The 12742-nt window shown below is 37.2% G+C and overlaps 1 protein-coding gene across 1 annotated transcript in view; it reads left to right on the top strand.

Annotated features, from left to right (window-relative positions):
• LOC134533448 (uncharacterized) overlaps positions 1 to 9675 on the top strand; it is a 47979-nt gene extending 38304 nt beyond the window's left edge. The window contains exon 3 of the mRNA XM_063370971.1: positions 9551 to 9675. Within this exon, the coding sequence (XP_063227041.1) occupies positions 9551 to 9675 (125 nt within the window). The remainder of the gene's footprint in view (positions 1 to 9550) is intronic.
• The last annotated feature ends 3067 nt before the right edge of the window (positions 9676 to 12742 follow it).

Genomic DNA, 12742 nt, shown 5'->3' with positions numbered 1-12742 from the left:
TAATGCTTCTCAGCTGTCTCAAAGCATATTATTTTTCTGAGTAAGGTTATTATTTTTTTAATCCACCTGATAAAAATATTGTATGTGCTGATTTATTGACAGAATTTTACTAATTAAATGTAACTCTGAATAGAAATGTCATGACTCATTATGTAAAAAAATTCTTCATTCAGGGTTAGATTTCACACAAATAATCAGGAGCACTCGGAGAAAACCATTAGATTTCTCCCAAATAATTAGGAGCACTCGGAGAAAACCATAAGATGTCTAGTGAAGTATAATCAGGAGCACTCGGAGAAAACCATAAGATGTCTAGTCAGGTATAATCAGGAGCACACGGAGAAAACCACCATAATATTGTCAAGAATAATCGGAATCTCACGGAGAAAACCGTCATAATATTGTCAAGAATAATCGGAAGCACACGGAGAAAACCACCATAATATTGTCAAGAATAATCGGAAGCACACGGAGAAATCCATCAGGGAGGATGTCGTTTATAAACACCATAAATTATCAATTTTTTTTTTAAAAAGTCCAAATTTAATCCTGCTTAAGCAACATGAGAGTTATAGCACAAGCACGCTTGTGAACTCTTTGCTTAAGCAACATGAGAGTTCTAGCACAAGCCCGCTTGTGAACTCTTTGCTTAAGCAACATGAGAGTTCTAGCACAAGTCAGCTTGTGAACTTTTTGCTTAAGCAACATGACAGTTCTAGCACAAGTCAGCTTGTGCTAGAACTCTTTGCTTAAGCAACATGAGAGTTCTAGCACAAGTCAGCTTGTGAACTCTTTGCTTAAGCAGGATTAAATTTGGACTTTTTAAAAAAAAATTAATAATTTATGGTGTTTATAAACGACATCCTCCCTGATGGATTTCTCCGTGTGCTTCCGATTATTCTTGACAATATTATGGTGGTTTTCTCCGTGTGCTTCCGATTATTCTTGACAATATTATGACGGTTTTCTCCGTGAGATTCCGATTATTCTTGACAATATTATGGTGGTTTTCTCCGTGTGCTCCTGATTATACCTGACTAGACATCTTATGGTTTTCTCCGAGTGCTCCTGATTATACTTCACTAGACATCTTATGGTTTTCTCCGAGTGCTCCTAATTATTTGGGAGAAATCTAATGGTTTTCTCCGAGTGCTCCTGATTATTTGTGTGAAATCTAACCCTGCATGAAGAATTTTTTTACATAATGAGTCATGACATTTCTATTCAGAGTTACATTTAATTAGTAAAATTCTGTCAATAAATCAGCACATACAATATTTTTATCAGGTGGATTAAAAAAATAATAACCTTACTCAAAAAAATAATATGCTTTGAGACAGCTGAGAAGCATTAACATAAAGGACAAACTGCATTGTCCTTGGTGTCTAAGACAGGTAATTTTATTCAGAGTTTCGTATAAATTTCCGAAGTCATATTATCAAATCAACACTTAAAAAATAATTTTAACAGGTGGAAATCAGGCAAAAACAAAAGTTCATTAATCAGACGATTACTACGTCATGAAGCGGTTATTTACGAAGATTTTTATCGATGTGTGCTATGACAAGCTTAAAATGTCTAGTAAACTTGTAGAGTAGGTCTCTTGTTTCGGAGACTTTTGTCGTAAGGCTTAACAAGGATCGACTTTGAAGGCTTTGAAGATGTATGGTACTGGACATGTCTTGGCTGTAGCTATATCAACACTGAAGGTCCTCTGAACTGTAGATGAGAGGTACAAAAAAATTGACTTTGGACCTAGCCTGGTATCGTATAAATTATTTAAGTCATGTGCTGTAGTCATTTGGAGTCAGTTGGATGTTATGTGTAGCTCTACATAATAATATTTAAATTTGGGTACCTACTTTAAATTTTGTTTGGGTTGTGAGAGTTCCATTGATCACAGACTCTTGCTCCTCTATTAAGTCTAAATTAACCGTGTATGTAGGATGTGTGATTAGTTGTTTGTATATATAATTTAAATTCTCATTCCTTGAAATTCCTAATTTTTTAAGTAATAACAATGGATGATGTATTGACTTGCGTATTATACAAGCGAACATGGTTATTTAAGCGAGTCTTAGACAGCAGGTCCCTCAGTCCACCTCTTGTAGTGGTGCAGTGCAGATCTGATGGATTGGCTCGTCTGCATATAAGTCTTGTATATGAATATTGATGTGTATCCGAAGTCAATGGTAGCAACGTCGACATCGGTACAAATCTCAATGGTGGCGGGGTCAACGACTGCAGAGATCTTGACGGAGGGTCTCGCGTCTTCACCGGGGTCCCTGACGACGGAGGCGATGATGACGAAGCAGATCTCGATGACAACTATGAGGACAGCTCCAGAGATTCCGATGGTAACGAGGCTACCATCTCCAGAGATCCCGATGATGGCTGTATCTACTGTCTCTTCACTCCAAGAGACTTCAATGTGTGCATTATCGAACGCAGAGGAGACTCCGATACCTGCAACTACATCGCATTTGGTAAATACAACATTTTGTGAGCAATTCCCAGCTTCTGCATCAGTCGTGTATACATCAGATTCTTTGGCATCCAGTACAGATGATCTGTCAATGTCGACTGGGAAATCTCCAGCTCATGCAACATACGGGACTTCGTCGCCTACAACAGCAGTGCACATTGTAAGTAAGATACTTTCCGAGCCGTCGGTGACTCAAGGTCTAACGACAAGACATCTGTTTACGTACTGTGACAAAAGTTTTAAATACCGTCAACATGCAAGAAGACATGAAAATCATGTCTGTAGAAGAAACGCTGATCGTGTGACATTTCCGTGTGACCCGTGTGGTGTACATTTCAAAAAACAAAAGTAATTTGATTAGGCATTGTAAAAGCAAAGTTCATTTGCAGGTTGTACAGCGGGGAAGCGATGGTAATTGCGATGAATATCTGTATCAGTGCTGCTACTGTGGTAAACGATTTGAACGACTACGAAGTACACGCATCCATGAAAAGCATGGCTGCAGAAGTAATCTTGAACGTGTAAAATTTCTGTGTGAGAAGTGCGGAATACAGGTTACACGAAAATTTTACTTGAAAAAACATTATAAATTTTGTAAAGACGGGTTTCTAGCATAATTTCTGGCCCTCTAATGTGTTACACTCCTGAACTGATGTATCGAGATCTGTATGAATTATTTTTATTTTGTCACTCTAAAAACGAACTATAATAATTTCTTTAATAAAAATGAATGTCGCATGAACTGAGAAATGTATACGATATATATACCATGTCAGATTTTATTGTGTATAAATGTACAATTTTAAATAAATTATAGAATTAAAGAATTTTTTATATATTTTTCCCTAACCTACATCGTTTATCTCAATGTAATAAACTAAATTTGACACGAAATTTAGGTCGAATTTGTAATGCGCGTTTTGTCTTGTTTGTGTGTATTATTTTTTTATCAATAATGCTGAAGACTGTTTTTTTTTTGTTAAAATTATTTTTGTCTGAGTATGCCATCTGCATTCTTAAGATTTTTTATGGGAGATGTTTTGGTAATGTGCAGGTACAGGTAATACCGTAACATTAGAGAAAATCTGATAGGAACTTGATTTATTTTTTCTGAGAAATAATTTATTACTCCCCGAAATAAAACTAACAGACTTGTGGGAAATTTATGGTCTTAAATCGTAACCTGTCATATATTGGTGTACACTACGGACGTGATATTAAAAAATTGAATAATGTTAATCAATTGCGCACACTTCGGAGTAAGCTGGTGCACTGGATGGGTTGTATCAGTAAGATTCCGGATACTTGGTAAACGGTTCTTCGTCCAAGTTACTCACTCCTTCGTTGCTGATTACTAACATGAATTTTTAAAACATGAAAAAAATAATATATACTGGCCGGGGTCTTGATTTAAAATATTTTGCCGCTTATAATTATCGGAGTATCGACTTTCACAGTATGGTATGTAGGGTTCGACTCCTCTCGTATATGTGCTACAAATTTTTTTTTGATGGTAGCAAGTTATACATGTGTAAGCTAATTTTCTGCTCTGGTTCAGTGATGTATACTTTGAAGTGGTTCCAGCAAGTACTTTACGTATGCCGGATTACGATTTCACTGGAGTTTTACGTGAAATGGGTTGGAAGGCTAGCGACGTGATGTATGCATGTCTCGAGCAAACATATGACTGTCGCAGCATTCTGCTAGCTTGCAACTCCCGCGCGAGGGGTCAATGTTCATTTGCGGGTGACGGTAGGCGTGTCTCGATCGTGTAGTCTCTGTCTCTATCCTTGAGAATTTTTATTTTGCGGTTGACGTGCTTGAATTTAAATTCTTTGCCTGGTCGTACATGAATAAGTTTAAATTCGTATGCATTGTAAGATATTTTTCTACATGAGGTAGGAAAAATACATAGATGCTACATTGACTGAGATAGGTATCGAACACATGGTTCTTACCCTATGAGGGACTAGCACTTGTTTGACCTATCTCCACTAACCCTCGTTTACTTTGTGATATAGATGGGACATGGTTGTTTTCAGACAGATGATGGTTAAAATGTCTTGGACAAAGTGTCCTTTGTAGAAATTACTATGTGTGGTAATTATTTTAGTCGAAGAGATAATTTAGTAAAACACGAAAAAAATAGCGTGAAGGTTTTTTTATGTGTAAACAAATTATTGATAGGATGGATTTGTATGTAGAACTGTTAGTACACCACATCTCTTGAAGAACACTGCATGGTATATATAATGAAAGACTCTTGGGCTCAAGAAACTACACTATAGGTGGAAAGGATGATGCGGTTCCTATGATTAAATGAAAGGAACAGTGATGATTTTTTCTTCTATATACTAAGATGATTTAATTGAGTTTGTGATGATGGGATGACAGATTAAATAATAAAACTGCACACTTAGGCTTTTAAAGAAAATGAGAATGGAGCTCACAAAATCATATATTGTGGTTAATCACTGACAACTGAAATGTGGAAACGATATCATAAAATGAGTGATATTGATGCAGCTCATGATAATATTGATGACAGCTATGATGATGATTTACATCTGTGATAGTGACACGGACGCGGAGATTATAAGACAAATAATATTATTAATATAGAAAAGATGGAAGCCGTAGCACGCCGATCGTGACGAGAAACAAATATTGAATGATGTTGATGGTATCGGGAACACTGAAACTAATGAATGTATCAACACCGTGAAAAGTGAGAATACATTCAAGTCTATCTTTAGCAGATCCTCCATACTTTGTATAAATTGTGGACTCCTGAAAAGGAAGCATACAGGCGATGAAGACCCTTCGACATCAACGATATCGAGTTCTTGCAGTAATCTGAGTGAAGACGTTGTCTTCTACGGTGATTGCTACAGTGACTCTGAGGCTGTTTACAAAGACATAGACTGTGATGCAGAACCTAAAGCTGACAAGATCGAAGAATGTGTTGGTGTCCTGAGACCGAAGCGATGGAAACGTCGTGTTATAATAAATCTGATCAAGCTTGTGATGATCGCTGGCTAGATGATGAAAGTAACCCTGAGGTTGGTGTTAAAACGGAAGACACCAGAGATCATAATATTTATAATAAACAAGCAATGAAGATGGTGGCAGAAGAGATTGATTCCACATAATGGAAAGATCCAAACATATTGGATGACCGGCTTAGACTGATGGTGGCATCTGTTCGTAGAGGGAACTACTCGCATATCGTGGAAGTATCGACCATACTTAAAGAACTTCGGAACGTTGGCTACATACAATAATCATTTGATTAACTGTCATGTGTGTACTAATGGAAATTAAAATGAATTATTTATATTTTAAAAAAAGTATGATTTATTTCTTGTATCCTGATTTCCAAATAAGCCTGTGTTTCCGCTACTGTATGTGTGATCATTCAGTTTCCTGTGTGTACTGTGTGTACGTTCCGATTTCCTGTGTGTACATTCCGTTTTCCTGTGTGTACATTTCGTTTTCCTGTTTGTACATTTCGTTTTCCTGTTTGTACATTTCGTTTTCCTGTTTGTACATTTCGTTTTCCTGTTTGTACATTTCGTTTTCCTGTGTGTACATTTCGTTTTCCTGTGTGTACATTTCGTTTTCCTGTTTGTACATTTCGTTTTCCTGTTTGTACATTTAGTTTTCCTGTGTGTACATTTCGTTTTCCTGTGTGTACATCCCGTTTCCTGTGTGTACTGTGTGTACGTTCCGTTTTCCTGTGTGTACTGTGTGTACGTTCCGTTTTCCTGTGTGTACGTCACGTTTCCTGTAAGTACTGTGTGTACGTTCCGTTTCCTGTGTGTACATTTCGTTTTCCTGTGTGTACTTTTCGTTTTCATGTGTGTAAATTCCGTTTTCCTGTGTGTACATTACGTTTTCCTGTGTGTATATTCCATTGTCCTGTGTGTACTGTGTGTAAATTCCTTTTTCCTGTGTGTACTGTGTGTACTGTGTGTACATTCCGTTTTCCTGTGTGTACTGTGTTCATGGACTATATGACTTACTGTTCATGACTCGATCTCATGGTCCTGAGACACTTGGGCTATATGTATGGATGACTTTGTACATGAACATTTTAAAGGATAATCTAAATATCAAAAAACTAGGCTTTCATGTAAAGCATTGCGACGCTGTATTTAATTCGTTCGTCAGGTATATTGTCTTGAGCTGCTTTTCGTAGAGAGAATGATTAATAAACTCCGCGAAAGGTAATGGAAAACAGAATCTAAAATTTATTTAATATTTAGTTACAACTGTCACTGTTCAAGAATCGAACCGTGGACAGGAACTGATCTAATCAATTTGTAAATTAATAATTTATTTTTTCGGTGACTATTGGAATTTTTTCCCGCTTTTCTAGCTAAATAATTACATGATTTCAAAATGGCGACCGAATTTCAAGATGTCGGGGGCACCTCGGTAATAATAAATGATTACCGCACTGCAGCGGGTTAGAATGGTAAGACGAGTACACACAAGATTGTGTCCTCCATCAGACAAAAAATAGATGATGGCAATGACTACTAGCAGGTGGTAGGTACTCCTGGTAGCATGTACTAAACATAACTGTCGGATCCATGATGGTCGTCAAGTTCAAAGTCAAAGATCAAGGTCAAGGATAATTTTCAAGGTTAGGGCCGAATGTCAAGGTTAAGGTCAAATTTCAAGGTCAAGGTCAAAGTTCAAGGTCAAGGTCAAAGTTCAATGTCAAGGTCGAATGTCAAGGTCAAGGTCAAATTTCAAGGTCAAAGTACAAGGTCAAAGTTCAAGGTCAAGGTTAAGGTCAAAGTACAAGGTCAATGACAAAGATCAATGCCTACAGTCGAGGTTAAAGGTATGGTGAACATAAAATTATACTACATGGTATCGGCACACTCTAGCAGATGAAAACAAGATGACGGTCTCCAGCGGACTAAGACAAGATGGCGGACATGATGTCATACCAGCTGACGATGTATACCTTGGTACTGGTGGTGGTAGATCAGTCTAGGTAGCTTCCGTGTAGGAAGGATCGGTTGTATGCTCTTAACGGTTTCGAACCAAGGACGGGAATCGATATAATCAATCAGAATTCTAATAAGTTAATTTTTTGACGAATATTGGGATTTTTCCCGATTTTCTAACATAAAAATTATGTATTTCCAAGATGACGACTAAATTTAAAAATGTCGACCATAACGGTAATTGCAACATTAATAGGATCCAATATGACGGCCGCAACATAAAGTGTAACGATGACATAGTACTCAACCAAGATGGCGGGTGTAACGAAATATGCAAAATTTATATAATCCAAGATGGCGGCCGTAACGATAACTGCAACAGTGGTTTTTAAATTTTTATTATTTATTCGATTAAATAATTTTTTTTAATGATTTTTAAAATTTTACCCGATTTTCTAACATAAAAATTGCGGATTTTAATGATTGCGGGCGTAACGATAATTGCAACAGTTACGACTTATTACAAGATGGCGGATCTGTCTCGAACATGTAGTGCTATTATTACTTAAAATTTAAAAAAAAAATCAAGTCTCGATATGCATGTTATTTTTTTATATACCTTATTTTATTCTCAGTCTGGTAAATGTCTCGATAGCCGAGCGGTTAAAGGCATATGTTTTCCAACCTAGAGATCAGAGCTGCGCTGGTTCGAATCACAGCGCTTCCAATGTATTTTGCATAAAAAAATAAATTTGATATGTCGATAAGGACCATACTAGCTCTGGTAGGTAATGGAACATCGACCTTATGTGTTGAGACAGAGCGACGCTGGCGCTATCTAGGAGCAAACAACAGAAACAAAGTCAACGGTATCCAAGATGGCGGCCTCCAGTGGAACAGAAAAAAATTCAAGAGTGACGCTGGGGCTATCTAGGAACAAACGACAGAAACAGAGTCGACGGTATCCAAGATGGCGGCCTCCAGTGGAACAGAAAAAATCAATATGGCGACAGAGACGAAAATTTCTTCATAATGAGTGGGGCGCTCGATTTAAAGATGGCGGATTTTAAAGATGTCGACCGTGACCTACTTGTCCCGTTACGCCGTGTCCCGTTACGCCGTGTCCCGTTACGGCGTGTCCCGTTACGCTGCATCCAAGATGGCGGATCCAAAATGGCGGATCCAAAATGGCGGATCCAAAATGGCCGCCGGGGTCAAGGTCAAATGTCAAAGGTCAAGGTCAACCAAGATGGCCGCTGTGACATCACAATCCAAGATGGCGGTCGGCTCCACAGGCTCCACAGCCAGAAGCCAGCCGCAGGACATACATTCGTATACTACTGTCACCGCTCAACGTACGACGAGAAGATGGTGCCTAGAGGCCATGCCGCGCTAGAAGCACCAGCGAGCGTAGGCACGGCCATCTCTTTACCTCCACTATTGTTGATATGTGTCACTGTGTGCTGTTGTTTCTAGTGACTTGAATCACAACAAGACGGTCGCCTGAATAATAAAATGTCATTCCTTCGCTCATTTTCCCTCAGCGCTCGTGTGAGAGACCTGGTGGAGCTCTGATCCTTAAGGGGGACCAGGCCTCGCAAGTTTTGCAATTTAAAATACTTTGCAATACCGCTTGCTATAAATATTCCGTGATATTTTATTTTTACATGGCATTGGTCTTAGCTTTGGATTTTTTTTGAAGTCAACAATATTGTGAACTGATGTGGCTATCACGATAGTTTGTAGTCGCCCGCGATAAATAATAAGTTATTTCCTCGCGGCACTTACAGACTAGAGCCTGTGATTGCAACAAGGTAAAGAAGGTGTGGAAGATATTATTTACGCCTTGTGATACCAAGGAATTATAGCAGAGAGATGTAATTATCCAAGATGGCGGGTGCTGGTCCCCCTTGGGGCCGGTGCCTATCTGGAACGGAGCCACTGAATGGCTCAAGGGCGGGAGGGAACCAGGACATAAGGAGTGGTCCTCTCTTGGCTGGTGCCCAAGAACAAGGCGGTTCGTCAAAGCACGAGCGGCTGGCTTCCGACACGCCGCAGTCGTTGTAGTCCTGCGCTGTTCCTCTTCTCCTCTTCCCTCGAGCCGTCGCCCACGTCTTCATGCACTACCACGTCTTCACGCGCTACCACGTCTTCACGCACTACCACGTCTTCACGCACTACCAGGTCTTCACGCACTACCAGAACAAACGTCCTGCCGCGCGGTGATTATTAGGTGGTCCTTTTGCAAACACGTTCATTGGAAACCACCTGCCAAAATATTTCCTAAGTAAATTTATAAATATAACAGTGTAAATTGTACCTTATATTTCCATGGACTATTTAAATCCTAATGGTTTGACTGAGCCAGCAAATATTCAAGTCTCCGAAATAAAAAATGAAGAAACTTAAAATTGCTTTCATTATTTTTGTTTCTCACACAGCAGTGTGCTAAAATGTGCATAATATTTTAAAGTAACAATAAAAATATTTTGGAAATAAGTTCAGAAATAATATGTTTTTTTTTTTGTAAAACCATAAGACGTATATTTAACTGTGTACACACCAAGGCCCTTTTGCAGGTCCACGCCCGTAAGAGCGTTCACTACTTACGCCCTAAATAACCCTTAGAAACTAAATATTTTCACACTTTCTATAACATTTTGACTTCAGAATTCTGACCAAGCGAGATGGTTAGGTGTTAGGACACTATGTTTGCCTTCACGTTCAAATCCTGGTTGTCCATTATGATTTCGGTTTCCCACGACTTCCTGGAATCACACCAGGCAAATGCTAGGATGAATCCTCAAAATAGGCCGTGGCCAATTTCCTCCTTTAATTTCCTGACTTGTAAATATTGCTTGTCTGCTGATAAGGACCTCGTTGTCAACGAATCTTTAAAAAAAATTCTATATTCTGTTTTATCCGTCAATGTTGCTGGTCTGAGTCCCATTTGATCCAAAACTATGATAATGATAAAACGAAATGTTAAATATACAGTGATTGATGTCATTTTGAGAGGACAAATTATTATTTAATGAGTTTAATTTTTGTATTTTCTACCTGTGAATCATGATATTTATTGGCTAAGTTTATGTATGGATAGGTTGTGTAGATTATATAACGAAAATTTGGAGACATTTTAAAAATTGGCGCATAAGTAGACCAATTTCCCAATTTTTTAAATAAATGTGCGACATTGGTAGTACTTTAGTGAAGACGTGTGAATTAAATTTAACAGCTTTATACTAGGTATGTCTAAACACCAAGAAACATGCCAAGATTTTTGCTGTAAAAGATTTATGTAAATAACACATTACTGAATCGGATTAGATTACTAAATGCAATAAAGCAACGGAAATATTTATACAACACCAGACGAATAAATTAAGATGGCATGCAACAACAAATAAAAAAAGTGGATACATCAATGCACAAAGGCAAGGCGACACAGTAGAGACACGGTGGGTCTCATACGACGAAAACAGAAGCCACGTTTCAGGTCTGGTTTCTGTTCCGGTCAGCAAACACTCGCAGTTTGATCGAGAGCACTTGAAAACATCGATATTTTGCCGATTGCTGCGTCACCTCTCCAGTCCCAGCCAATGGCAATCAATCAACCTCCTTATCGGCTGCGCGGATAAAAGTTCGTGTTATTGGCTGACACTGCCACGGTATTGTCTTGTTAAGCAACGAGTTCCGTGTATTTGCTGGCTTCGCAGTTATTTCTATACCTGATGAAGATCCATGTTTATTCTACCAAAGTCTACATATATTTTTATTTCTACCTTAATTTTTAAATACGTTTCTGTAACTTATCAATTCAGTTTTGTCTTCTTAACTTTTTGCCTATTATCTGAGAATTTGGTGACACCGACAAAAAATCTATGATTATGGTCCCCAAAGTATTTTTAGCTAGTATGTGTTTTTGAGCTTTACTATTAAAATAATTGTTTTTATCTTGTATAATGAGAATTGCTTATAAAATCCCAAATATCACTTAAAATATTTTAAAATATCTTAATACCCCAGAATGACTGAAATTATATTATTGTATGACTGTATAACCGTGCAACGTAAGATCGTAACTTTATTGAATTAGTTTTTAATAATCATTTCAAAAATATTCATTCGCACGTGAAGTAATTAACACAATTATTGGTTTGTAAATTATTTTAATGGCTGGTTTACATTAGTAACCAACCGGTTTTTTTCTCTAGAAAACTACCTGAAAGCCATTCGTAATACGTACTTGTTACCCAGGTTTCTAACATTCGGTTAATACATTGCAGACTTTTGTTACTAAAGAATCTTATCTGGAACACTCACTGGCAAAGAAACAAAGTTACGCGAGAAAAATTTTGCATCCTCATTTTTCTTTACCTTCACTAAACACGCGGTAAAAATCAGCTAAAAAAATATATATTTAAGTTAACAAAACAAAAAATATTCAGAAAATAATAATATGTTTAAATAACATTATAATTTTACTGCAGGAAACGAAATCTTAATCACCGTAACAGACTAAAAAAAAGTTTACCACTGTTCAAAAAAATTGTGGACTGAAATTCTGATTATGATATCTTAAGTTACAATGTATAGCTTATTATAAATAATTTAACTAATCATAATGTATGTGCATAAATAACGAATAAACATATTTTATTTTGTCAAAAAATTTGTAAAAACATACTATGTCTTATTAATACTTATTTCTCCACGAGAGAGGCATATTATAACTTTTGACAGGATTCTTGCTATCATATTTATGTATTTCTTTCCACAGCGAGGTCAATCCGATTTGTATCTGTATCATGTCTTTAAAACCGAAAATTTTTGTGGTTGTTTGAATAGTGCAATGAAAATCAAAGAATCGTAATCTGCTGCAAGTTTTGTGATCTGTATTTTTTTGCACATCACAGAAAATATTAAATCAAGTGATAAATATTTAAATTATACAGCGAATTCATCAAGTAAATTGAAGAATGTATGCAAAACTTTCTGAATGTCACTACACAACTATCTGTAACGCTGCAAGTAAAATTTTGAACCGATGTTATGTTTCTTCATTTTAACTATGTACTTACTTTAACTGCCATACTTGTTATTTCAGATAAGGAAATATTTTCATGAAAATGTTCCTGTGCCCAACTAAGTTTTAAAATGTTATTGAACCCAGGCTTCTGTCTTTCTATGGATGACTTACGTGCACTCCTAAGACTTGTGTTTATTAGTTCCCATGCAAGTGTTTTTAACAAACCTTTTAACAAGTAAGCCATAAATATAACCGGGTCAT

The sequence above is a fragment of the Bacillus rossius genome, chromosome 6, assembly GCF_032445375.1.
Source record: "Bacillus rossius redtenbacheri isolate Brsri chromosome 6, Brsri_v3, whole genome shotgun sequence".
Taxonomy (NCBI): domain Eukaryota; kingdom Metazoa; phylum Arthropoda; class Insecta; order Phasmatodea; family Bacillidae; genus Bacillus; species Bacillus rossius.
This window is presented reverse-complemented; position numbering and strand designations above follow the sequence as displayed.